This window comes from Eptesicus fuscus, chromosome 11, assembly GCF_027574615.1.
Source record: "Eptesicus fuscus isolate TK198812 chromosome 11, DD_ASM_mEF_20220401, whole genome shotgun sequence".
Classification (NCBI taxonomy): domain Eukaryota; kingdom Metazoa; phylum Chordata; class Mammalia; order Chiroptera; family Vespertilionidae; genus Eptesicus; species Eptesicus fuscus.
The window spans coordinates 839,904-866,956 of NC_072483.1; the positions used below are offsets into that span (position 1 = coordinate 839,904).

A 27,053-nucleotide genomic window follows, 5' to 3' on the forward strand; every position below is an offset into this window, starting at 1 on the left:
CTGGGTCTTTCATTATATGATGCCTTGGGGACGGCTGTCTCCTCAGTGTGCGGAGAGCCAGGGAGGGGAGACACAGTGGAAGAATGCGTCTGAAACATGGTGATGCTGGGCGGGAGCCTGGAAGCCCTGGTAAAAGCAGCTTTGTTTCCTGTAGGTGACTCCCGGGGCCCTCCCAACCACCACATGGGCCCGCTGTCCGAGAGGCGGCACGAGCAGAGCAGCGGCCCTGAGCACGGTGCCGACAGGGGGCCATTCCGGGGCGGCCAGGACTGCAGGGGTCCCCCTGACCGACGCGGCCCTCATCCCGACTTTCCTGACGACTTCAGCAGACCAGATGACTTCCACCCTGACAAGCGATTTGGCCACCGATTACGTGAATTTGAGGGGCGAGGAGGACCTTTACCACAAGAAGAGAAGTGGAGGCGAGGGGGGCCCGGGCCTCCCTTTCCTCCTGATCACAGGGAATTCAGCGAGGGGGATGGCCGGGGCGCAGCCCGGGGCCCGCCAGGGGCATGGGAAGGCCGCAGACCTGGAGACGAGCGATTCCCCCGGGACCCCGAGGACCCACGCTTTCGAGGGCGCAGAGAAGAAAGGTGGGGCAGATCCTCTGTGGGTCTGTGTCTTCCCTGGAGCTTGTTGTCAGTTTCCCCACAGTCTCTTTTTCACTTGTAGCCTATATTCGCCACGTTTTGCATTTAGACTTTTAAAAAAAATTATGCTTTTTAACCTTTATGTGGTTCTCTTTGTCTTCACAATGTGGAAATCATTTTTTCTTTGCATCTTTTTGGTTGTTTTAAAGGAATGGGAAGATCTGCATACTACAAAGTTTCCTGGAACGGATTAGAAATTTCCAGGTCCTGTGGATTAGAATGATGAAAGGAGAGGCAGATATGTAGATTGTTCAGTAGACAGTTCTTGTGAAATTGCCTAAAGATCCTAAAATCAAATCAGTGCTGTTAAGATAGGTCAAGGTCAGTCTTGAATGAGCACTCAGCTTGCTTGGGGTAAAGAAGGAACACAGGAGCCCGGCCAGCGTGGCTCAGGGGTTGAGCATTGGCCTATGAACCAGAGGTCACGATTCCCAGTCAGGGCACTGCCTGGGTGTGGGCTTGGTCCCCCATGGGAGGTGTGCAGGAGGCAGCTGATCAATGATTCTCTCTCATCATGGATGTTTCTATCTCTCTCTCCCTCTCCCTCTCCCTTCCTCTCTGAAATGAGGGAAACGAAAGAACAAAAAGGGAAAAAATAAGAGAAATATGGAGAAAAAAACACAAGAATTAGTGAAATTTGAAGTGAGACTCAGAGCAGTCAATGAGGATGGTATTTACACTGTGTGCTCGACAGCCTCGCTGCTCCAGTGACAGGCCGGTGTCACTGAGCACTTTACAGCTACGGGGCCACACTGAGAGTCAGCTCTCCTGCCTGCTCCACCTCCTCCCTCTTCCCGTCACAGTGCTCACTTGTGTTGCTAGGAGGTGACTGAGGTAAGGGCTGGCAGTCCCCATCCTCACAGGACGTGTTGGAAAAGGCTAGCTGACAGAGGGCCGCGGAGGGTGCAGTAGCGGGCTAAGGAAAGCAGCCATCGGAAGGGCTCCCAGTTTCCACCAGGGCCTTTCTTCATGATAGCCAGCTGTTCACTCGGCAGTGGCTTTTTGTCTCTGCAGGCGCCTCATTGCCAATGGCTTTGGCACCAACAGGACTTTTATTGATTTCTTGAATCTCTGCATCTTGGCAGTTTCAGATTTCTCTAAGCCTCAGTTTGTGCTTGTCTCGTCTAAACTGTGGTGCTGCTCTTTGGAGGTGCCCACCTGGCCCTGTTTCTGCTGTGCTTGCTGCTCCCTCTGCCTGGGACGCGGCTCCCAAACGTGGCTCACTCCAGGCGGACCTCTTTCTGTGACACCCAGTCCCTCTGCCCTGCTTTCTGTGGCTTCGCAGCACCTGTACTGTGTGACCTGGTGCTGTGTCCATTTCTTCCTCTTTGCGTCTCCTGGAGCACGGCGCTCCCTGAGGGCAGGGCTCTGCTCACCCACCGCTGTGGCCTCAGAGCCTGGAGCAGCTTTGGCGTCGCAGTAACGCGATGAAAGGAACGTTAGATAAGGAAGGAGAGGCGCTGGAGAGCGGTCAGCTTGTTAGGAGCTCAGGCTGCTGCAACCAGATGCCACCTGCCAGGTGGAAGCACAGAAACCTGTTTCCTCACAGTGTGGAGGCTGGAGTCCCAGACCAGGACCCAGCAGGACCGTCTCTGGTGACTTCTCTTCCTGGCTTGCAGACGGCCACCCTCTCCCTGGCGCCTCTTTGCAGGCCACGGAGCCCATCGTGAGGGCCCCATGTCCTCAGTAAACTCTGATGACCTCAAAGGTGCATCTCCTAATATCATCACATTTAGGTCTTCAACATATGAATTTGGGAGGGGGGAGGAGGGGGCGGGCACACATATCTAATATCTAGACCTTAACAGGAACTGTTTCTTAGGGCAACTTAGATTCTGTTTTCTTGTAATGAGGGCAGTCGCATGACGGTTCCTGGGCAGAGAATCCTGCTGCGTTTGGGGGTTCCCCCGTGCCCCTCGCGGCAGTAGTGCTCTCTGCTTTTCCTCTTCCTGCTCCGCCCCTCTCCTGGCCAGTTCCACCCTTATCTTCTGCTGTTACTTCAGCCAGTGCGCTGGTCACCCCCTGTGCGTGCAGGAACATGACTCAGACGTTACCTCAGGCCAGGCTCATCACTGGAAGCTAAAGCCATTGGGGAAACGATTGTGGGGACAGGGCAGTCTCACAGGCCACAGTCACCCCCAAGGTGTACCTGCAGAGGAGATTGCCTTTGCGCAGTGTGGTGCGGCCCTCCCACCTGTACACCGTCATCCATGAAACAAACAGATGCCACCCGGAAGGGTAAGGAGTTTGGCCAAGGATGCTTAACTGGAATCTGATCCTGAGGGAACAAACAGAAAAGTTCAAGTTGTGGGACATTCTGTAAAACACCTGGGTGGCCTTTCAGCAACGACAAGATCACAGAAGCTAACTAGGGAGGGGGGCGTTGTGGATTAAAGGAGAACACAGAAACAACTACGAGTGGCAGTACGTGACATTCATCTTTTAAAACAATATGAAGGACATTTGAGGACAAATGGAGACAGTTGAATGAGACTAGAACAAACAATATTCCATGTTAGAGTAGTAACAGTATTTTTATAGGAGAAACTGTTTTTAGAAGGAACATTCCGCAGTATTCAGGGATGATGCACATGCCAGCAGCTGGTTTTAGAATGATTTAGAAAATGAATCTGGAAACAGGTAGATAAGGAGAAGATAAAGCTCCTGTGTAAAACCTTAAGAACTGATTAATCTAGGTGATGGATGTATGGGCTTGTTCTATTTTTTCAACTTAACTGTAAATTGGAAAATGTTCCAAGTAAAATGGAGCAGAAGACAATCGAAGGGAGCCTGCAGAAAAAGCAGACGGCCCGGCCTGAGGGAAGGCCCAGCAGTGGCTCCTGCGGACCAGCCCAGGCCCGGCCGCCTCCTGACCCTCCTCGCTGCCTGGGCCTCCCGGCTCATGCGCCCTTCCCGCTGGCAGGCCCCTGTGCTGCTGCCCCCCAGCTTTAGCAGCACTCCCACTGACTGGCCCCCAGTCCAGAACCCGAGGGAGGGAAAATGTCCACCGGCCGGGGCACCAGCCTGCCCATGAGCCGATGCCTGCTGTCACCGTCTGCTGCGGAGTGGGCTGTCGGTGACGACAATAGCCACCCTGTGTAGAGACGAGTGGGGGCCAGGGCAGATGCCCCCAAATAGGTCTCTCACAGTTGGCAGGCCTGGGTCCACACACTCCTTTTTTCCTGATTATATGTGTGTTAATTACTCGATACAGAAATTTCAATGATAATGAGAAGTATTTGGAGCAATGGTAAAGAGCCTGGGCTGAGGGGCAAGATTGGCTGAGTTCAAACCTGAGCGCTATGTGTATCCTTAAATCAATGACTTAATCTCTCTGTGCCTCCGTGTTCTCACGGGTAGAATAGTCAGTCATAGTACCAGCTTCAGGGGTTGTTATGAGGGTGGAATGAAATGAATAATGTAAAGCACTTGGCATTGAAAAATGCTCACTGCTATTATTCCTCAAAGCCTAAAAAAAATTAAAATAATTCTACATTCTGATATGTTTACTTCCTGCCTGTTTTTGCCTGAAACGTATTGGGATTGTAAAATGTGTACTTTTAAAAATGCACAATTTTACTTTTTCTCCCATTTTACGTTGTATCCTGTCTTATGTCATATGCTTCCTTGGAACGTGGATGTAGAGCTGTCAGGTCCACACTGATGAGGTGACAGTCTGCTCTTTTCCTCCCAGCTTCAGGAGAGGAGCCCCCCCGAGACACGAAGGCCGGGCTCCCCCCCGAGGAAGAGATGGCTTTCCTGGTCCTGAAGACTTCGGTCCAGAGGAGAGCTTTGATGCTTCTGAGGAAGCTGCCCGTGGAAGAGACCTCCGGGGCAGAGGTCGGGGTGCCCCAAGAGGTATGTGCTGAGGACACTGGCTCCGTGGAGGGCAAGGGTGTGGTCAGAGCTGGGAACACACCTGAAATAGCACGTGAGTGTGGTGTTGCGTTCCTTTGTGTAGGAGGAAGGAAGGGTCTACTTCCCACTCCTGATGAATTCCCTCGCTTTGAAGGAGGTCGGAAACCAGACTCCTGGGATGGAAGTCGAGAGCCAGGTAAGTCAGGAGACCGCCTGGGGCTGTGGTGACTCCAGGCAGCAGTTCCTGGACTCTGGGGGCCCGAGACCCTCCAGGCCCCTCAGGTTCTCTCTCTTCCAACTGGCATCACCACCGGAGGCCGGATTGTTTTCACACCTCCAGCCAGCAGCCTCTCACTGGCGAGCAGAGATGGAGTGCGGAAATAGCTGGAGGACCAGCTTTCTTCCCGTGAGCCCGGCATCTCTGCAGGGATTGGCCCAGATACAAAACAGTAGCACTCTTTTCACTTCATTGTTTTGTTTTTGGAAAAGGTAGTTAAGCAAATTAAAGTTTTCTCTATCTTAATTGCTAATACGGCAAATATTGTTAGCTATAACTCTCATAAATGAAATCTCCCTTTGGGGTCCCCAGAAATTTTTAAGACTGTAAAAGCTATCCTGAGACTTAAAAGTTTGAGATCCACTTTTCTGGACCTTACCTGCCTCTTAATTTAGGTGGTAGGTTGATTTCTGATCTTGACCTTTCATATATGTACTCATGGTGTGTTTCTTGCATAAGTGAATCTTGGTTCTCACATTGTTACTAATTCTTAACAGCATAATTTCCATCTGCTATTGGTCATATCCTATATAATAAAAGAGTAATATGCAAATTAACATTCACTCAGCTACACCCACCAGCCAATCAGGAGTGAATATGCAAATAAACCCAACCAAGATGGCTGCAGCCACAGAGAGAGCAGGAGGGAGGCTTGAGTTTCCCCGGCAATGGAGGAAGCCAAGCTTTCTGCACACCCTGGCCGGCCCAGTCCTCTGCTTAAGGCTACAAAGTTTCAATTATAGAAGATACATAAATCCCAACAGAAATGGCTGCGGCCACAGAGCTGGAAGAGCAGATGCCCAGGGTTGTCCCCGGCAATGGAGGAAGCCAAGCTTCTGCAGCCCTGGCTGGCCCAGGCCTTGGCTCCAGGCTACAAAGTTTCAAATATAGAAGGTGCATAAATTCCAACAGAAATGGCTGCCGCCACGGAGCGAGCAGGAGGCTTGGCTCCACTCCAGGCTACAAAGTTTCAATTGTAGAAGATAAATAAATTCCAGATACCAGGGCCTCCGCTTGGGTTGCTGGGGGGCGTGGCCAGCCTGCAAACCACCACAGGCCCCTTACCCAGGCCGCCCCACGCCCCAAGGGAACCCCCACCCTGATCCGGGACATCCTTCAGGGCAAACCAGCTGGCCCCCACCCATGCACCAGGCTTCTATCCTATCTAATAAAAGAGTAATATGCAAATTGACCATCACTCCAACACACAAGATGGCTGCCCCCATGTGGTCAAAGATCCTGCCCCCATGTGGACACAAGATGGCCAGCAGGGGAGGGCAGTTGGGGGTGATGAAGCCTGCAGGGGAGGGCAGTTAGGGGTGACCAGGCTGGCAGAGGAGGGAAGTTGGGGGCAAACAGGCTGGCAGGGGAGCAGTTAGGCATCAATCAGGCTGGTATGGGAGTGGTTAGGGGGTGATCAGGCTGGCAGGCAGAAGTGGTTAGGGGAAACCAGGAAGGCATGCAGGCGAGCAGTTGGGAGCCAGCAGTCCTGGATTGTGAGAGGGATCCCAGATTGGAGAGGGTGCAGGCTGGGCTGAGGGAAAACCCTCCTCCGTGCACGAATTTCATGCACTGGGCCTCTAGTTGTAATATAATGAGATTGTCCATCTGTGTTTGTTTCAGGGCCAGGTCACGAACATTTCCGTGATGCTCCCCGCCCTGACCATCCCCCTCACGACGGTCATTCCCCAGCTGGCAGAGAGCGCTCCTCTTCTCTCCAAGGCATGGACATGGCATCCCTGCCACCTCGAAAGCGCCCTTGGCATGATGGGCCAGGGACCTCTGAGCACAGAGAAATGGAAGCCCCCGGGGGTCCTTCGGAGGATCGAGGAGGCAAAGGTAAGTGGAGGCCAGTTTCCGGTCCTGGGAGCTGTGGATGCCACAGCCTGCCAAGAAGGCTGCAGGGGCCTCTGGAGGCCTCATCTCCAGGCAGCCCCTCCTAGAGAATGCCTGTTCCCTCTGCCCCTGCCAGGGCACCGCGCTGCCCTCCAGGGAAGGCACATGTTCCCCAGTGCGGAGCAAATGCAGTTTGCTGGGCTCACTCCTCGGCCAGTCGGCACTCTCACTCAGGACTGCACGTTCGCCTTCTGCACAGGTCTCCACTTGCTTGCAAGAATCTCTGCTTTGCCCCAGGTGGTGTTGCTCAGTTGGTTGGGCATCGTCCTCTGCACGAGGAGGTCATGGTTCAATTCCCAGTCAGGGCACATGCCTGGGGAGTGTGCAGGAGGCAGCTGATTGACGTTTTGCTCTGACATTGATGTTTCTTTCTCTCCCTTCTCTTCCTCTCTTCTCTCTTAAAATTCTTAAAGAAAAAAAAGGAATCTCTACTTTATTCAAGTTCAGCTCTTTGTCAGGGTGCCCAGCACTGTCGCTGTTGGTGGTGCTTCTGCACTGATGCCTGCTTGGAACCCTGGAGCTCTCCGCAGTGCGTGTGGGTGGACTGGTCCTCTCCCAGGCCTCGGTGTTTCAGCGGACAGTCACACTCCAGGGTTTCACCGGTGTGCCCACATTCAAGGCTTTGGGGAACATGGTCTGGAAGGGGTTGTTTTCAAGTGGGGGCATTAAGATTATTTCTACAACTTTTGGATCTTTATTACTATTTTTAAAATGTTTTTATTGATTTCAGAGAGGAAGGGAGAGGGAGAGAGAGAGAAACATCAATCATGTGAACTGACTGGGAATCAAACTGTGACCTCCTGGTTCATAGGTCAACGCTCAACCACTGAGCCACCCAGTCGGGCTGGATCTTTGTTTTTGATGCAGCACTAACATTTAGCGAGGGCAGGAGCCATCACATGCTGACGACAGCTCTGGTCTCCGGTTAGCCGGGCTGTGGTGCGGGGTGGTGTGGAGGCTGCTAGAAAGACTGCCATGTGCTCCACGCCCCAGGTAACCTGCCTCCCTGACAGTCTGGCTTTGTTCTTGACAGTTGTTTGGCCCTTCTCCGAGCAGACCCTCAGCACGTGCCTCGTGCCACCAGACCTCCCCATCTCGGCACCCACTTTGCTGCTGGTCTGCATGGGCACTCAGGACACTGTTTCGGTCCTTGGTCGAGGCCGTGTGGCTAGTGTGAAAATTCTATCCCAGCTGACAGCCCTTTGCCCTTGCGCCTGTGGGGCTGGGCTGTGCTTTGTAAGAAAAGAAGCTAAAATTACTCCTTTGGCTAACTCTCCTAACCTTTGTCTTGGACACAGTTCCATTAAAAAATTGAAGGCAAAATGAGTTGTCAATAATCTTCTGATAATGCATTATGGGAGAGGTGGCCAAATCCTAGCATCTCATGAGAAAAAAAATTTTTAAATCAGAATTTTAGTGATACCTAAGTTTGTGTCCAAGCCTAGAACAAATAGAACTATCCCTGGGAGAAATGATTCTAAAAACTAGTCTTTTTCTTTCTACGCTTTTGTTTTTCAAGAAATATTTTATTTCACTATTTAAAAGGAAATCAAAAGTGCCACATAGCTGTGGGCTAACCCTAGTGACGCTTGTTCTAGGTAAGCATTTGTAATCACCTTCACCGATCCCCAGTTAGGTCAGTGCTGTGCAGACTTGCCCTCAGAGTAGCCCTGTGGCACAGGAGGGTGAAGATACTGCGGACCGGTGACATGGCCTGGCGTGCCCATGACCCCCAGAAGGTGCTCTGTCTCCTGACCTCCCGTTGTCTCTGTCACACAGCCTTGCAGAACATGTGTCTAGCTGATGTGGAGGGGCCTGGCCACAAGCCAGACTGGGAATGAGACAGTGGTCAAGAAGAGGGTGGAGGCACAACCCTGAGTGCCCTGAATGCTCATGTCCTCAGAGCTGTTTTAAAGAAAGACCCAGAAGCATGGCACTGTCGTCACAGAGGGGAAGTTTGTACCAGGAGTTATTAGTAGTCTCTGATGTTAACAAGTCACATGTCAAATCCATGTTTCATTTTAGGCCGAGGGGGCCCAGGACCTTCCCAAAGAGTGCCGAAGTCTGGGCGCTCCAGCTCCTTGGATGGAGACCACCATGACGGATACCACAGAGATGAACCTTTTGGGGGCCCTCCAGGCAGTGGTACTCCTTCCAGAGGGGTCCGGAGTAGCAGTAACTGGAGTAGAGGGAGTAACATGAACTCTGGTCCGCCACGGCGAGGAGCTTCAAGGGGTGGTGGAAGGGGCCGGTAGAAGTTGGGGTTGAGTACCCCCCGGCCTCTCTGGACAGTATTTAACAACTGCTCGTGGACTCGCCAAGAGAAACAAAAGGAAGCCTGCACCTTGTCGCCCTGACCCTTCTGGGGCAGCTGAATTCCCGGAGCCCTGAGGTCTTCAGGGTGAAGAGACTGCTGCTGGCCCCGAGCAGCTGCCTTGTCTTGTCCTGTCCACCTCACTGCCCAGCTCCTGCATTGTTTTGTGAGATAAACGCTGGAATTTTTTTTAAGTGTCGCGAGACAAGGAGCACCTCCTCAAAATTAAGTTTATGTTCAATTGGAAATTTGTTTCTATATGTACAGTTTGCCAGAGAAAAAACATTAAGTTGTTTTTGTATGAATACAGAATGTGATTTATGCAAGAATTAACAGAAAAGAACTGGTTGTGCTGTGCTTGCCTTAAGGAAACCCTGAGTTCCCGTGTATCCAGTCTGGGAGGGCGGACCCTCAGTGCTTATCCTTGTAGCACACGCGATGGAGCCGCTGTCAGTCTCTAAATTAGTTTCACCTGTGAACTTGGTTTTTAAACAGATTCTCAGCCAGCCATTCTGTTATACTTATTTTTGTAATAGAGTGAGAAATACCGTAAAACTGTAACAATGGTTGAGGTAGATTCAAAGCCTTGGTTAAACATATTCTGGCAGATGGGAAATTATACGAGGAAGAGAAAATACTCATTATCCAGGTGGGTTCTCCCTTGGGTGCATCTCCCAATAATCACCTCAGACTGGGACTGCCTTGTTTCCGACTAGAGGAACTTGATGTAAGCCAGAAACTAACTACATGTACCCTCTTGATGACTGTAAATCATCTCACAAATGGTTTAAGTGGAAAAGAATGGACCAAAATGTCTAAAACAACTTTGTGAAACTTCAACAACTGCTTTCTCTTCCATACCAGCATTTGTAAGGCTGAGGATAGTCCTAACTTAAAGCCAGGAAGTTATTGTCTACAACAAATTTCTTTAGTTTTAAATGTTACATTTGGCCCCATTTGGAATGGATGCCAAAAGTTCAGTTTTGAAAGGGCTCCATAATACTTTCTATACTGGCCCTTACTTTGTTTTTATAAGAGGAAATGTTTTTATTGGAGTTTGGCATTGGAGACAAGTTTTCTGGGCAAACTTAGTGGTGCTGGAAGTCTTAGTAGCTGCTTAGAAACTCCCTTTTCTAAGGGATAGTTCAACAGCATATGCAAAAAAGTGTAAAAGCTGTAATTTCTGCAGAGCGAGAAAATGGCAGTCACCCATTCAGGGTATCGGAATCGCTAATGTATAAGTGGGTAATTTTCTCTATTTATCAGCACCTCAGAGAAACATGACTGTGGCTCAAGACTGCTTTAGGTTTGTGGATATTCTTTGTTTGCTGTCTACTGGTCTATATCACTTCTGAGAAGCAGAAAAGGGATTGTTTTTTTTCTGAGAATATGCTAAGAAACTTTGTAACATTTTAGGCTTTTTCACTTTTAAACACAGTACCTCAGTAAGCAGAATAGGAGATCACATTTAAGAAAAGTTTTTATTGAGTTCAGAGAGAGGGATAGAAACATCAATGCTGAGAATCATTGATCTGCTGCCTCCTGCACACCTGCCACTGGGGATCAAACCTGCAACCAGGGCATGTGCCCTGACCAGTCAAACCTTGACCTGCTTCATGGGTTGGTGCTCAACCACTGAGTCACACCAGCCATTTGAGTATGAATTAGAAAAAAGTGAAATCTCTACATTACATAGTTATGAAATATTTAGGAGATACATATATACATTTTAAAGCATCACTATTGAAATACACTGTGCTTTGAATTTTATAAAAGCTAGATTTTCAGTGTTGAATTCTTGAGAAAATGTTGGGAAAGCAATATTTACCAATAACATCATAAAAATGTGCTAATTATTGTAAAATCTTCAGTTGTGAAAATTCTAGAGAAATTTAGAATTAGAGATTTAACTAGCAGGTAGTAAGAGCAGCCAGGGGCACAAGATTTTCCAGTTAAAAAAAATAAATCACTCCCTGAAAACTGCATTTGCTTTTACACTTGAGGTAGGTAACTCTGTTTACTGGTCCAGGAACCAGGCATTATCTTAACAGAAGACTGTGGGAAGGGGTGTTGGGAGCAGCCGGTAAGCCTCCTGTGGCTGCATCACTAGTGTCACTTCCTGTGGCAGGACGGTGAGTTGGAAGCGGCAGTGCTCGCCTGCTACCTGACACCTGTTTAGGCACCAGGAACCCAGCCCCAGAGAACAACTTTCAAACGCATCCCATGGATTCCATGCACCTTTGCGCACAGGAATCCTGAGTTTCTAGGAACAGCCATGCCCGGGCCGCCCCGAGATTGAGTGATCTCGTGTGGCTCTTCCAGTAACTCTGATGTCAACCGAGAACCGCCGAAATACTTTTAACATTCTAAATACATTTCACATTCTGGTTGATGCCTAGCGACCAAACATGCGTTTTCTGGACTCATCAGAATATTCAGCCCATACTTTCTGGCAATAAATTAGGTGTGCAATCAAGTCATAGAAAACACGCTGAACCTTAAGGAAAACTCGATCAGATGTGAAAAGCATCGTACACCGCGTTAGGGTTGGCCCACAATTCGCTTCAAAAGCAGCTACAAACAAGATGACACTTGCGTGGTTTCCATCAAATCCGGAGCTCCGGTTGTAGAATTCTTTCCCGAGTCCCTCATCTCGGTTCCGTCCAGAGACCTCTCGGCGCTAACCTGCGCTTCCTGGACACCACGATTCTTGGGGCAGAACATGTCCAGGGAAGGCCAGTCGCTTGCTTTTGGCATCGGTACCGATTTTTACTGTTTTTCCCGCCTGGCTCAGGCTGGACTCCCGGTCAGGGCGCTGGCCTCCCTGTGGGCTCATCCCCAGTGGCAGGCGTGGCGTGCAGGAGGCAGTCGGTCAATGGTCCTCTCATCATGGATGCTTTTCTCTCCTCCTCCCTGAAATAAATTTTTAAAACAAGTTTTTACTGATCCAACCGTGGTCTCTCAACTCTGAACCACTGAGCACACCGGCCGGGCATCAATGCAGATGTTTAGGTCCATTGCTTTCAAACCTCATAAAGCACATAATTTCAATAAAAACAAAAAACGAAGTGAACCCTCGTAAATACTTAAAAATGTCCGGTGGCTAAGTTGAATGTTTAAACCGATGCCTTTATGAATCCACTCACATTGAAGAATGAGGGTAAATAATTTGAGAGCCAAGAAGCGTGTGTGGCGGCTAAACGACACCTGCGGCTGGGTCTCGGGTAGGCGGAGTCTGAGTCCCAGGGCGGCGAACAAGAGCATTTTCCCGCTGGGGCGTCAGTCCACCGGGTCCCGGCACAGCCGCTCGGCTCCAGCCCCGCGGGGACGGGCTGAGCGTCCTCCCGACTCGCTGGCGTCCGTCTGCCGCTCCAAGTCCGTAGCCTGGCGGGCGCGAGGCAGTCTCCGGCGGCGACGCCCGGCTCCTACACCGGCAGCGCTTGGACGAGGCGGGCGCCCGGGCCCCACCGCCCGAGCGCCAGGCGCAGCGCGGGCCCGGAGCCTCGCGGGAGCAGCGCCAGCAGCGCGGCCAGCAGCGAGGCCACCTGCGCGCAGGCGCCCAGCACCGTGAGCCACGTGCTGCGTAAGCCCAGCGCCGCGTACAGCGTGACGCCCAGCGCCGCCGCGTAGAGCAGCGCGGGCCGCGACGGCACCTCCTCGCCGCGCAGCAGGCGCCCGCACGCCGCGCCGCCCCGCAGGATCGCGGCCCCCGCCAGCGCCAGCGCCGAGCCCAGCGACCAGAGCAGCGCGAACTTGCGGGCGCGCAGCAGCAGCACGGGCGCGTAGAGCGCGGCCAGGCCGAAGCAGAGCGCGGCCAGCAGCAGGCACGCGCCGGCCGCCACCAGCCGCTGCGCGCGCGTCACGGTCGGCAGGACCGCCGGGCCCGCCTCCGGCTCCGCGGGGCTCCGCGCCCACGCCCAGCGCAGGCCCGCGCGGCCCAGCCACGCCCCCGCCGCGGGCTCCTCCGCCGTCCCCGCGGCGAGCAGCGGCTCGGCGGCCGCCCCGCCGGCTTTCCCCTGCGCCAGGTACTCCTGCAGCTCGCGGTGGACACCCGCCATGTCGGACGCTGACGGGAGCGGCTCTCCCTCCGACTGCAGTCCGTGGGCGGCGCGGCGGGGCGGGGCCTGCGGCTGCGCGGAGAGGGCCGGGCCGGCTCGGCTGCGTCTCCGCCCCCGGCGCTCACCGGCGCCGGCGCCCTGCGGCCGGGCCTGCTGTCCACATTCACGGTTAGCGACCGGCGGGGTGGGCGCGGGCCCGGGAGCGCCTCTGGTGATGGGCCGGTGGTGTCTCCCCTTTCACTGTAAATAGAAGACCTTTGACCTGTGGGACGATCTGTGAGTTGGGCGCATGTGTAGCCAGCAGAGAGGGGCCACTGTGTGTTTTGACCTCATGGATGCCAGGATCCTGGTGCGTGTGCTGTGTAGTTTTACAGGAGGTCACAGTTGGGGAAATTGAAATACACGGGGATCGATGTGTTTCTAAAACTGCATGCTAATCTGCAATGACCTCAATAAACTTTTAAGAAGTTTATTTTTTATTTTTTTTATTTTAATATATTTTATTGATTTTTTACAGAGAGGAAGGGAGAGGGATAGAGAGTTAGAAACATCGATGAGAGAGAAACATTGATCAGCTGCCTCCTGCACACCCCCTACTGAGGATGTGCCCGCAACCAAGGTACATGCCCTTGACCGGAATCGAACCTGGGACCTTTCAGTCCGCAGGCCGACGCTCTATCCACTGAGCCAAACCGGTTTCGGCAAACTTTTAAGAAGTTTAGACAGGCACGACTGAAAACTCTATAAACTGTCACAAGCTACAGGCGAGTCCGTTGTAAGTTTGGGGTGAGTTGTATTTATGGGCAAGCCCAGCCAGAGGCCAAGCAGTAAATTCTTTGGCTTGAGGAAGTAGAGTCTTTTTAAAAATATATAATATATATTTTATTGATTTCAGAGAGGGAGAGAGAGAGAAGAAACATCAATGATGAGAGGGAATCATTGATCGGCTGCCTCCTGCACACCCCATATGGGATCAAGCCTGACCGGGATTTCCTGGTTCATAGGTTCTATCACTGAGCCATGCCAGCTGGGCAAGATTCTTGAGGAATGTTTTTTGGTAGGAAATAGGTTTCAGTCTCTAAATCAGACATGGGAAATAAGTTTTGTTTTCCTGAGGGTGCATGTGTGAAAGTCTCCATTTTGTATTCTCTGGTTCCATTTTAGATTGAAATCCTTTCACGCTTGATCATTGTGATCATCACCTACGGTGGGAATTCAAAGCAGGGTCTTGAAATACTTGTACACCCATGTTCATAGCAGCATTATTAATGATAGCCCCAAACTGGAATGGACCCAAGAGTCTATCTTCAGATGAATGAATAGTGGTATCTACACTAAAAAAAAAAAGAGAAACATGCAAATTGACCCTACCTCCACTATGCCCACAAGCCACACCCACCAGCCAATCAGGAGCAAGTATGCAAATTAACCCAACTAAGATGGCTGTGGCCACACAGCGAGCAGGAGGCTTGGGTTTCCCCGGCAATGGAGGAAGCCAAGCTTCCCGCCCGCTCTGGCTGGCCCTGGCCTCCGCTCAAGGCTACAAAGTTTGAATTATAAAAGATAAATAAATCCCAACAAAGATGGCTGCGGCCACGGAGCGAGCAGGAGGCTTGGGTTTCCCCGGCGATGGAGGAAGTCAAACTTCCTGGCCTGCCCTGGCCTCTGCTAATGGCTATAAAATTTCAATTATAGAAGATAAATAAATCCCAGATACCAGGGTCTCCACTTGAGTCGCCGGGGGGCGTGGCCGGCCTGCAAACCACCACAGGCCCCTCTCCCAGGCCACCCCATGCCCCAAGGGAACCCCCACCCTGATTCAGGACACCCTTCGGGGCAAACCAGCTGGCCCCCACCCCTGTACCAGGCCTCTATCCTATCTAATAAAAGAGTACTATGCAGATTGACCATCACTCCAACACACAATATAGCTGCCCCTGTGTGGTCACAAGATGGCTGCCATAAGATGACCAGCAGGGGAGGGCAGTTGGGAGGGACCAGGCCTTCAGGGGAGGGCAGTTGGGGGGGAACCAGGCCTGCAGGGGAGGACAGTTATGGGCGACCAGGCTGGCAAGGGAGGGCAGTTAGGGGTGACTAGGCCTGCATGGGAGGGCAGTTAGGGGCAAACAGGCTGGCAGGGGAGCAGTTAGGCATCAATCAGGCTGGCAGGGGAGTGGTTAGGGGGTGATCAGGCTGGCAGGCAGAAGTGGTTAGGGGCAATCAGGAAGGCAGGCAGGCGAGCAGTTGGGAGCCAGCAGTCCTGGATTGTGAGAGGGATGCCCAGTAGGATTGGGCCTAAATGGGCAGTCGGACATCCCTCGAGGGGTCCCAGATTGGAGAGGGTGCAAGGCTGGGCTGAGGGACACCCCCCCCCTATCCCCCGTGTACGAATTTTGTGCTCTGGGCCTCTAGTCCTATATAATAAAAGGCTAATATGAAAATTGTCCCTTCCGGAGTTCCACCCACTGGGAGTTCGACCTATGGGGCTGTGTGGAATGAGGGAAGGCCCCAGCCAGCAGCTGGCAGCCAGGGAAAGGAAGGCCCCGATCAGCCCTGATCACCAGCCAGGTCTAGGGACCCTACCCGTGCATGAATTTCATGCATTGGGCCATATATATGTATACACACACACACACACACACACACACACACACACACACTAGAGGCCCAGTGCAGGAAGGGTCCCTAGGCCTAGCCTGCAAGCAGAACCATCTTCTGCCTGCTTGCCAGTCCCCAGTCCGGCCCCACCGCCACCCACCCTGGTTCCCGTGGTTCCCTATTCGCCATCCAGTGATCAGAGCCTGCGGGTGGGGGGAGGGACCGAGAGGTCTTCCTTCCGCCCACTCGTCAGTCCCCAGTCCTGCCCGCCGCCACCTGCTCCGGTTCCCTGTTGGCCATCCAGGGATCGGAGCCTGTGGGCTGGGGGGAAGGCCCGAGAGGTGGTTAATACACCTTATAGCGACTGGTTGATCGGTCACCTGGTCGTTAAGCCATTATGGTCACTGGCCTTTTATTATATACACACACACACTAGAGGCCCGCCTGCCCCCTTTCACAGTCCAGGAGCCCTCGGGATGTCCTACTGACAGCTTAATTCCTAAGCCACAGTCTGACCTCCCTCTGCGGGAGGCAACCGGGCTGATCAGGGGCAGGTGCTGCCCTATCACCCTGCTGCAGCAGCCTGCCCTCAGCCCTCACAGCTGCCATGGCTTTGTCTAGAAGGAGGTCCAGCTATCCTGTCTAATTAGCATATTATGTTTTTATCATTATAGATATATATATGTGCGCATGTGTGTATATACACACACCTAGTGTGTATATACATATACACACACACACACAGTGGAATATGATTCAGTGTTAAAAGGAAAGAAATTCTGATTTACATGAATGCACCTTGAGGACATAGGATACTAAGTGAAATAGGTTAGTCACAAAAAGGTGAATACTGTGATTCCACTTATGTGAGGTACGTAGGTCAAATCATAGAGACAGAAAGCAGAATGGTGGTACATAAATGATATTACCCAATCATTTATAAAGCTGTGAGATGGAAAACACAGGTTCTGGGATGGTAGATCACCTACCCAAGACCACCAGAAAATTGGGGTGATCGGGCAGGGTTGTGAATTTTTGTTTTCAATCTTGTGAGCTGCACTTTATATGAAGAGGGCTTCCCTGGAAATAGTATTATAGAAAGCCAGGAATCTGCTCTGTCTGGCTCTGGCACTGATAGAAGGACCTGTCCCTTCAGCTACTGCAACAAAATTCAAAGAGTCTGTAAACTTGATGCCTCTGTTTGCCTCCATTGTCCCTTGAACCTACTTCATTCCATGTGCCAGCAAAACTGTTTATGACAAAGTTACCAGCTACTCCTTTTGCCTCGTCCAGGGAAGGTTCCCTTACCTTCTTCCTTCAACTTCCAGGAACATCGCACACCGCTGCTCGCTCCCTTTTTAACCCGGCACAGGGCCTCCAGGACAGCACTCGTAATGAGTTGTACCGTCTCCGATCTTCTGTTTGCTCTTTTCCCCAGCTCCCAGGGATTGCTGCTTCCTTCTTTTTCCCCGTGGTACTGGAGAGAATAATATAAATGGAGCCACTTTAAATTGGAGTTGGAGCTGCCATCCCAGAGGAACTGCCTTGCATGTCTTACTCCTCAAACCTTTGGAATGTTCAAATGGCAAAATGTCCCTTGGACTGGGCCTAAAGCAACACTGTATCCCAACACTTCAAAGATAACAAGAAAGCGGAAATTATGACCTCCAGACTGGAAATCAAAAACATTTTCAGAATTAGCACCACTATGTTAGCTTATCTGCACCGATAGAAATGCCTTCCTTGTGTTGATGATGTATTTGATGCAGTTGTCTTCCTTTTCTCATAAATGCCTCTTGTCTTTGTCTCCTGATTGGAACACTTTGAGATTCTGCCCAGATCAGTGCTAGCCATTCTTTTTGATCTCAAAGAAATGCTTGCTGCGTCTCACTTTGGTCTTTAGTTTTTAGCTTAACAACATATCTGGCGTCAGGTGTGGGGTGTAAAGTGGCCTCACCTTCATGGACTGGCGTTCCCTGGGGCCGGGTACAGTACCTAGAGAGCCTGTTTTGTGCTCACTGCTTCCACATACTGCTCATGAAGCCCACTTCGGGTCAGACTTTGCTCCTTTTGGTTGAGTTTAAATGCCTGTATTTAAGATCTGTAGGGGTTTTCACTGCAAGGGTAGTGGTGGGGGGCGGTGATTGTCCCATGCCAGCACGAGGCTGCTGTGCAGGAGTTTTCTACCACAGAGATATTTTCCCCCCCACCCCCGGAGGAAACTGTCACCTATGGAAGGTTTCCTGGAAGGTGAGGAGCTTGCTGCTGCATGAGAAAAATAAGTGTCCCCCTCCCCCGCTTAGGACTTTTCATGGCTCTCACACTTGTAAGAAGTACCCTGGGGTGGGGGGTGGGGGTGAGACGCTCACAGGAGTTTTTCCCGGGTGGGTGAGTGCTCATTCAGGTTTTTGTTTGTTTGTGTCCTTGTCTTGTTTCTGTTGTTCCTTGTTATTCTGTTGTTATGTTGTCATAAGAAAGATAATACAGAGGAGAGGACACAGGCATGAATCCTAAAACTAATCTGCAGATCTCATCAGACCAGCTACTATGTAAACAGATTACCTGAGCCTTTCAATGAACATCTTTTATTATTATTTTTTGGGGGGTCTGGCCATGACCACTTTCAGGGGAATTAATAATATGAGACCCCCCACTCTCCAAAAGTTCCTCAAAAAAGTTCCTTCTTTGTGAACTCCAGCTAGTTATATGTACAAACAGTTTGGTTCTTCCTCTTGAGCCTTTTTTAGTAAAATCAACCAACGTAACCAAAATAATTTAAAACTCGACTAGCCATTCAGGAAAACCTTCGATTCCATCTCCAGAACTGCTCCCAACCCACCACCTTAAAGGTGGGAATGGAAACCTCTCGGGGACCATGGAGTGCATTCTTTGATTGACAAGCAGAGACTTCTAAAAGACAACATGACTTCTCTCAAAGGATCCCAAAGGAAACGGGTCTACATAAGAGAAAATATAAATACCAGTATAGGCTTGGGAAAATGTTCATGCTTCCTAGTAATCATGGACTTTCAAATTAAGACAACTTTGCTCGGCCATTTTATACCTATTATGTGTAGCACATTACACCTATTGTGTTACACATAATAGAACACTACTGGGAAATTTCTGGTGAAATTGATATGCTTACACCTCTACTGACAGAAGTTTGCATTATCTGTTTTGGAAAGCAACATGACTAACTATTGGGAGCTATAAAGTTTTTTATAGACTAAATTTCATGAACAATAATTTCACTCTAGGACACTTATCCTGGAGAAATCATTTTGCAATGAACAATGCAAAGATTGATACCATTGTAATGAACTAGTTATTAATCATAGGAAAGAAGCAAGGGAAGGCAAAACATAAGCATGTTCCCTGTAAACCACCGGGGGAAGGAACCACAGAGGAAAGACACAAATGCCCTGTAAAGCTGGGGTGACAAGGGGAGATTCTTGCCTGCCAGTCACACCTGAACAGAGATGGTTGCTCAGAATGGGCATGGCCATTGCAAGGATATGAAGATTTGGAATACATACCTCCCTTGTTGTGCTCGACTCTTGTGCTTTCGGGACTCCTGGGACTCATAGCTCAGGGCATGCTCTCTTGATTCTCTTGCATTTGCCTGTATGACCCATGGCCATGCAGACCCAACACGCAGTGGACTAATGGGCTGCAACTAGCCTGATGCTGAACTGGACCCGGCTCCAACATATAAAGAAAACTCTGGACACTGGCTCTGATTTTAGCTCTACCGAAGCCCCAGCTACACTTCTATGACTGGACTAAGGGAAATGGGACTTTGGATACCCAGAGGTGTAATTCCATGGAAGTAAAGTTTTCGACCATCTCATTCTCTAACGGGGCCTCAGGAAATGCTTATTCCAGGGGTACCCCACAAACCCCACTCCCACCAGCAATAGGGGGAGATGAGGTATGCTCCCCTCTGATACTTGTCCTTTATAGCCTTGTTTATAATCACAAATACTTGAAATTGATGTCCAAAATTAGACTACAGGTAAAGTGAACTCTGTTACATCGACCAATGCAATATTTGTCGTAGTTACTAAGATAATAATCATGAAGACAATGAAGAAATTTGGGGAATGTTTATGAACATTATCTGAAAAAGCAAACTATAAGGTTATATCTGTGAAACAAACAAACAAACTGGCCATCTGAGCAGATACTTTAAAATTTCTTACTTTTTGTCCCTACTGACAAAATATTTCAAAGATTTTAGTAATTCTATGATCGGAAATTTGACAAAATTAAGTATGATAGGATTTTTAAAAGCTTCCTCAACAACTCCCAATCCATCTTGCAGACAATTGGAAATGTAAACAGCCCACAACTGAGACTAAACAAACCAAGGAAAAATACGGGAAAGAAAACCAACAAGAAAACCCACTGCATGGGAGAACATATTTGCCAATGTTACATCCAATAAGGGTTTCATCTCCAAAATTAACAGAGAACTCATACAACTTAACAAAAGGAAGATAAACAATCCAATCAAAAAATGGGCAAAAGACCTAAATAGACATTTTTTGAAAGAGGACATACAGGAGGCCAAGAGACATATGAAAACATGCTCAAAGTCACTGATCATCCGACAGATGCAAATCAAAACAACGAGATACCATCTCAACCTGTCAGAATGTCTATCATCCACAAACGACAAGTGCTGGAGAGGATGCGGAGAAAAAGGAACCCTTGTGCACTGCTGGTGGGAATGCAAACTGGTGCAGCCACTGTGGAGAACAGTATGGAGTTTCCTCAAAAAACTGAAAATGGAACTCCCATTTGACCCAGTAATCCCACTCCTAGGAATATATCCCAAGAAACTAGAAACATCAATCAGAAAGGATATATGCACCCCTATGTTCATAGCAGCACAATTCACCATAGCTAAGATTTGGAAACAGCCTAGGTGCCCATCAGCAGATGAGTGGATTAGAAAACTGTGGTCCATCTACACAATGGAATACTATGCTGCTGTAAAAAAGAAGGAATTCTTACCATCTGCAACAGCATGGATGGACCTGGAGAGCGTTATGCTAAGCCAGTCAGATAAAGATAAATATCACATGATCTCACTCATTTGTGGAATATAATGAACAACATAGACTGATGAACAAAAATAGAGCCAGAGTCACAGAAGCATCGAACAGACTGTCCAATTTATGAGGGAAGGCGGGGGTGGGTGGTGGGAGGGGGTAAGAGATCAACCAACTTGTTTGCATGCATATGAGCCTAATCAATGGACACAGACTGGGGGGAGGGTGGGGAGGGTATGTGCTAGGGGGTGGGGGTGGCTGGGAGAAGTCAATGAGGGAAAAAGGAGACTTATACTTTAAACAATAAAGAATTAAAAAGCGTTTTAAAAACAAGTGGCTAAATGTTTTTATTTTTAATTTTTATTTTTTACCTAAACAACACTCCCACCAGCCCACTCAGAAACCCTTAGGTAAGGCCGTGGGCCTGCTGGCTGGTGTGCGGGCAGGGACACCCCATGGGCCTCTGGCTCCCACACCTGCCACTCCAGCGGCAGCAATAGCATGGACGGAACTGGCTGCACGAACGGACTCTGGGCCAAGGTTGGTACCTGGGTTCTCCTGCCAGTTCTGCTGCCCGACTCCAAGCCTGACGCCCCTTTGGCTTGTGGCGGCTCCCCAGATGCCTCTGCTCAGGAGCCTCAGGCTGAGCTCACGCAGGTGGAGAGGGAGGTCCGGCGCCAGGTCCCAGCGAGGGGAGGCTGTGGAGCGGGGCCTGCCTGCTGCTGGGGGCCGGAAGCGAAACTGACAGGAGCTGGCTCACTGCGCAGGCGCCTGGTGCCCCGGGGAGCAGCTGCTCAGAGGAATGAGAGGAGATGGCCCGAGCCCTGCAAGACGGCTCGGAACCTCGGGACCCAGGGCTGCAGCGCCTGTCCCCTGTGCTCTGCCCTCAGCAGGAAGCCCGGGGAGAGGCATGCGGCCGCCTTCCAGTCACTGAAGACCGCGTTGGGGCCATAACGTCGCAGGTGGTGGGGGGCAGTGACGCTTCCTCCGAGCCCCTGCTGATCACGCACCTTGTGAGCCGGAGGCGGCTTGGCACCAGGAGCGGCTGCAGGCGGCCCTCGTGGCCACGCTGCCCACCCGGCACTGAGGGCCGCCCCGAGGCAGGGCCCTCACACGGACACGGCTGCCGCACGTGCAGGGCTTAGGCTTGTACACAGATGCTTCACACCCAGTCTGTAGATGCAACAATAACAAAATGGTTATGAACAAATAAAATCTTAAAAGCCCTCTCAAAAAATAAAAAAAGCCTTAGCTATCCGAATGAATAAACTTAATTATTACAACTGTTACAAATTAGTGGGGTTTTGCCTTATTGTACTGTTTCAGGGCTGACATTTTTCTTAAAACCCCAAAAAGAGCAGGTCTCTGGTTGCATTTGTTTGTGTGTGTGTATAACCACATCCTAGCTGAACAGTGTGGGGTTTGCTTTGTTGTTAATAGTTCTATTTTTTTTAAAAGAGAATATATATATATATATATAAATGTATATATTATAGACAATATATTTATCATATATATTTATTACTTATGTATTATATGATACATAATAATATATATTAGACTAGAGGCCCAGTGCACAAAATTTGTGCACCAGGGTGGGGGCGTCCCTCAGCCCAGCCTGCACCCTCTCCAATCCAGGACCCCTTGCGGGATGTCCAACTGCCGGTTTAGGATGGGGCCTAAAACAGCAGTTGGACATCCCTCTTGCAATCTGGGACTGCTGGCTCCTAATTGCTTGCCTGCCTGCCTGATTGCCCCTAACTGCCTCTGCTTGCCAGCCCGATTGCCCTCTAACTGCCCCTCTGCTGGCCCGGCTGCTCCCTAACTGCCCCCCTGCCAGCCCGGCCACCCTCTAAATGCTTCCCTGCCAGCCTGGCCGCCCCCTAACTCCCCCCTGCCGGCCCAGTCATCTCCTACCTATCCAGAAGGAAGTCGGATGTCCGAAAGATGTCTGGTCGACCTGGTCTAATTAGCATATTACCCTTTTATTAGTATAGGTTATCTAATCTAATAATAGACAAATATGCAAATTGACCGCACCTTCACTACACCTAAACCACGCCCACCAGCCAAGCCACGCCCACCAACCAATCAGGACGAGCATGCAAATTACCCCAACAAAGATGGCGGCTAATTTGCATATCAAGACAGCGTGGAAAGAAGCCAAGAGCTGCAGAAGGGAGTAAAGCTTCGAAGAAGCAAGCAAGCCAGGGGGGCGGGGGGAGGAGAAGGGAGGAGCGAAGTCAGGGCCGGGGGCGAAGGGAAAAGCAGGCGGGCTGGAGGAGAAGGCGGGGCAGGCGACAAGGGCGGAGCGGGGGCGGGGCCGGGGGCGAAGGGAAAAGCAGGTGGGCTGGAGGAGAAGGCGGGGTGGGCGACAAGGGCGGAGCGGAGGCGGGGCCGGGGGCGAAGGGAAAAGCAGGCGGGCTGGTGGAGAAGGCAGGGCGGGTGACAAGGGTGGAGCGGGGGCGGGGCCGGGGGCGAAGGGAAAAGCAGGTGGGCTGGTGGAGAAGGCGGGGTGGGCGACAAGGGCGGAGCGGAGGCGGGGCCGGGGGCGAAGGGAAAAGCAGGTGGGCTGGCGGAGAAGGCGGGGCGGGTGACAAGGGTGGGGCGGGGGCGGGGTAGAGTGCAGCAGGAAATCCTATTGCAGGATTTTTCCTGCAACGGGAACACTAGTGTATAATATGTGTGTAAATGCACACACCCTTCTGGAAGATATTAATAAAATCCTATGTAATAAAAGGATAATATGCAAATTGACCCTAATGGCAGAACAGCCAGGAATGACTAGTCATTATGATGCTCCCTGGTGGTCAACACAGGAGCTGCCCCCTGGTGGTCAGTGCACTCCCACAGGGGGAGCTCCGCTCATCCATAAGCCAGGCTGACAGCTGGTGAGTGCAGTGGCCGTGGTGGGAGCCTCTCCTGCCTCCTTGGCAGCGCTAAGGATGTCCAACTGTCCCTGGGGAGCGGGCCTAAACTGTCAGTTGGACATCCCCCAAGGGCTCTCGGGCTGCCCGAGGGATGTCTGACTGCCAGCTTATCCCATTCCCTCAGGGAGCGGGCCTAAGCTGGCAGGTGAACATCACACAAAGGGTCCCGGACTGCGAGAGGGTGCAGGCCAGGCTGAGCGGAAAACCCCCCCGCCCCCGACGAGTGCACGAATTTTCATGCACCAGGCCTCTAGTTGGTTTATAAAGACTTCTGTTTAATTGGCTTAAAGGAATTAAGTGCTTATCCTATCTAATAATAGAGTAATATGCAAATTAGGCATCACCCCGTGCCAAAATGGCGGTCCCCATACCCACAAGATGGTGGCGCCCAGTCCCCTCAGCCCCGCTGCTGGAGTGTCTGGCCTGTCCCACCAGCAAACAGAGCACTGAGAGCAGGGCATGGCGGCTTCCTTAGTGCTACGGCAGCGGGAAGACACCAGGCCCTGCGCACATGGAGCCGGTGGAGGAGCAGGGCATGGAATCTTCCCGTTGGTCGCCGTGGCGATCGGGAAGACGCCAGGCCCTGTACACACGGAGCCGGCAGAGGGCAGGGCCTGAAGTCTTCCTGTTGGTCGCCACGGCGATCGGGAAGACGCCAGGCCCTGCGCACACAGAGCCGGTGGAGGAGCAGGGCATGGCATCTTCCCGATGGTCGCCGAGGCGATCGGGAAGACTCCAGTGCCAGCAGAGCAGGACATGGCGGCTTCTTGATCTCAGCAGCCGGGAAGCCGCCAGGCCCTGCAAAGCCGGGCATGGCGGCTTCCTTAGTGGGGCAGTGGCAGGGAAGTCCCCAGACATGGCAGACAGAGCCCAGACAGCAGGGCTTGGGGGCTTCCTTAGTGGGCAGTGGCGGTGGGAACACCCCCAGGCCCTGCAGACAGAGCCTGGACAACAGGGCATGGGGGCTTCCTTAGTGTGTCCATGTCTGGGAAGCCCCTAGGCCCGGCAGACAGAGCACACTGCAGGGCATTGGGGCTTCCTTCACATGGCACATGGCGGCAGCAGGCAGAGAGCGACAGCAGGGCATGGGGGCTTCATCTCCATGGCTGCAGGGAAACCTCCAGGCCCCGCAGAGAGCAGAGAACCATGGGGAGTGGGCCTAAGCCATCAGTAGGATATCCTCTGAGAGCTCCTGGATTGTAGAGGGTGCAGGTTGGGCTGAGGGACCCCCGTGCACGAATTTCATGCACCGGGCCTTTAGTATATATATAAATTAAGAAATATAACAGAAAATAACCCAAATGTGTTTCAGGTTCTGAAAAAAACATTTGATATTAAAGCTAATTAAAATAGGCACATATTTAAAATGATTAGTATTAATATAATACTTTTATTCACCTATGCTTGCAAATTTGTCAGCAAAAATAACTTAGGATGATGACTAACTTGGTCTAAAATACACTAAAGCTTTTATGGATAACCTAAGCATAATTATTAAGAACAAATAAAAGAAATATATGTAGGTAGAGATGACAGCTAAATAAGATTAAAATGAATTATTAAATGAATTTATATCACAAGTGAGCTGATGCAAAGTTAGAGTTTGGTTCTTTCTCTCTGCTCAAAGGACAAAGTCTCCCTGTGCTATTGCTATGTTCATAATAAGAGATTATAAGTAGGAAGCAAAGATTTTATGTTTAAAAATGATGTCATGTGCTCTTTATCTCAGGTCTTTAATTTCTTTTTTTTTTTTTAATTTCTTTATTGATTAAGGTGTCACATATTTGTCCTCATCCCCCCATTCCCATCCCACCCCTCTCCCCACGCATGCCCCAATCCCCTGTTGAACTTAACCGTTGGATAGGCTTATATGCATGCATACAGGTCCTTAGGTTGAACTCTCCCCCTCCCCCCACCCTCCCCCTACCCTCCCCTATCCTCCCTCTGAGGCCCGATAGTCCGATCGATGCCTCCTTGCTTCTGGTTCTGTTCTTGTTCCTCAGTCTATGTTGTTCATCATTTCCTCTAGATGAACGAGATCATATGTCACTAGATATATACTAATAAGAACTGAATGTGAGACGAGCAATAATAGTTATGCTGACAGGCAAATGAATCAATCTGTAGCGAGCTTCCCCCTGGACCAACAGTTCTTTTGAGACCCAATTTCAATGTCCAGTAGTTCCTTATGTGTACATGTCAGCACTGACCCCTCAGCTCTGGATGGTGGACAAATGGTGGTAATGGAGGTCCGACTCCCTCTGGTTTGGTCTCGGCCGAACCCAGGGGCACGGCGTCACCCGGACTAAGGGGCACGTGGCCTCACCCATACCCAAGGGGCGCGTGGTCTCACCCGGGCCTGGGACCCAGCCTCACCCGGATGTATCCAGGGGCGCACGGCCTCACCTGGACCCAGGATCTGGCTTCACCCGTACCCAGGGACGCTTGGCCTCTCCCAGACCCAGGGGCACGTGGCCTCACCCGGGCCTAGGTGCACGAGGCCTCATCCGGATCCAGGGACACATGGTCGCACCCGGACCCAGGGACGCTTGGCCTCTCCCAGACCCAGGGCCACTTGGGCTCACCCGGGCCTAGGTGTACGAGGCCTCACCCGGATCCAGGGACACATGGTCGCACCCGGACCAAGGGACGCTTGGCCTCTCCCAGACCCAGGGCCACTTGGGCTCACCCGGGCCTAGGTGCACGAGGCCTCATCCGGATCCAGGGACACATGGTCCCACCCGGACCCAGGGACGCTTGGCCTCTCCCAGACCCAGGGCCACTTGGGCTCACCCGGGCCTAGGTGCACGAGGCCTCATCCGGATCCAGGGACACATGGTCGCACCCGGACCCAGGGACGCTTGGCCTCTCCCAGACCCAGGGCCACTTGGGCTCACCTGGGCCTAGGTGCACGAGGCCTCACCCGGATCCAGGGACACATGGTCTCACCCGGACCCAGGGATGCTTGGCCTCTCCCAGACCCAGGGCCACTTGGGCTCACCCGGGCCTAGGTGCACGAGGCCTCACCCAGATCCAGGGACACATGGTCTCACCCGGACCGAGGGATGCTTGGCCTCTCCCAGACCCAGGGCCACTTGGGCTCACCCGGGCCTAGGTGCACGAGGCCTCACCCGGATCCTGTGACACATGGTCTCACCCGGACCCAGGGACGCTTGGCCTCTCCCAGACCCAGGGCCACTTGGGCTCACCCGGGCCTAGGTGCACGCGGCCTCACCCGGATCCAGGGACACATGGTCTCACCCGGACCCAGGGACGCTTGGCCTCTCCCAGACCCAGGGCCACTTGGGCTCACCCGGGTCTAGGTGCACGCGGCCTCACCCGGATCCAGGGACACATGGTCTCATCCGGACCCAGGGACGCTTGGCCTCTCAGACCCCGGGGCACGTGACCT

The 27,053-nt window shown here is 51.5% G+C and overlaps 2 protein-coding genes across 6 annotated transcripts in view; one reads left to right on the forward strand and one right to left on the reverse strand.

Annotated features, from left to right (window-relative positions):
• WDR33 (WD repeat domain 33) overlaps nt 1–27,053 on the forward strand; it is a 141,716-nt gene that overhangs the window by 97,826 nt on the left and 16,837 nt on the right. For 3 of the 5 annotated variants that reach the window (XM_008158133.3, XM_028134819.2, XM_054723399.1), the window contains 5 exons: nt 155–593; nt 4,345–4,508; nt 4,612–4,704; nt 6,409–6,624; nt 8,707–9,189. In XM_008158133.3, coding sequence (XP_008156355.1) covers nt 155–593; nt 4,345–4,508; nt 4,612–4,704; nt 6,409–6,624; nt 8,707–8,936 — 1,142 coding nt within the window. In that variant the 3' untranslated portion in view covers nt 8,937–9,189. Of the gene's footprint in view, nt 1–154; nt 594–4,344; nt 4,509–4,611; nt 4,705–6,408; nt 6,625–8,706; nt 9,190–27,053 lie in introns of those variants that run through there. The other 2 variants (XM_054723400.1, XM_028134820.2) reach the window with 2 other exon arrangements.
• SFT2D3 (SFT2 domain containing 3) lies at nt 12,404–13,096 on the reverse strand. Its single transcript, XM_054723401.1, has one exon. It carries the CDS (start codon nt 13,051–13,053, stop codon nt 12,421–12,423), a length of 633 nt encoding a protein of 210 aa, XP_054579376.1. The 5' UTR covers nt 13,054–13,096; the 3' UTR covers nt 12,404–12,420.

What these genes read in the sequence shown, in the direction of transcription:
- SFT2D3 (XM_054723401.1), bottom strand. Translation starts at nt 13,053, where the DNA reads ATGGCGGGTGTCCACCGCGAGCTGCAGGAGTACCTGGCGCAGGGGAAA.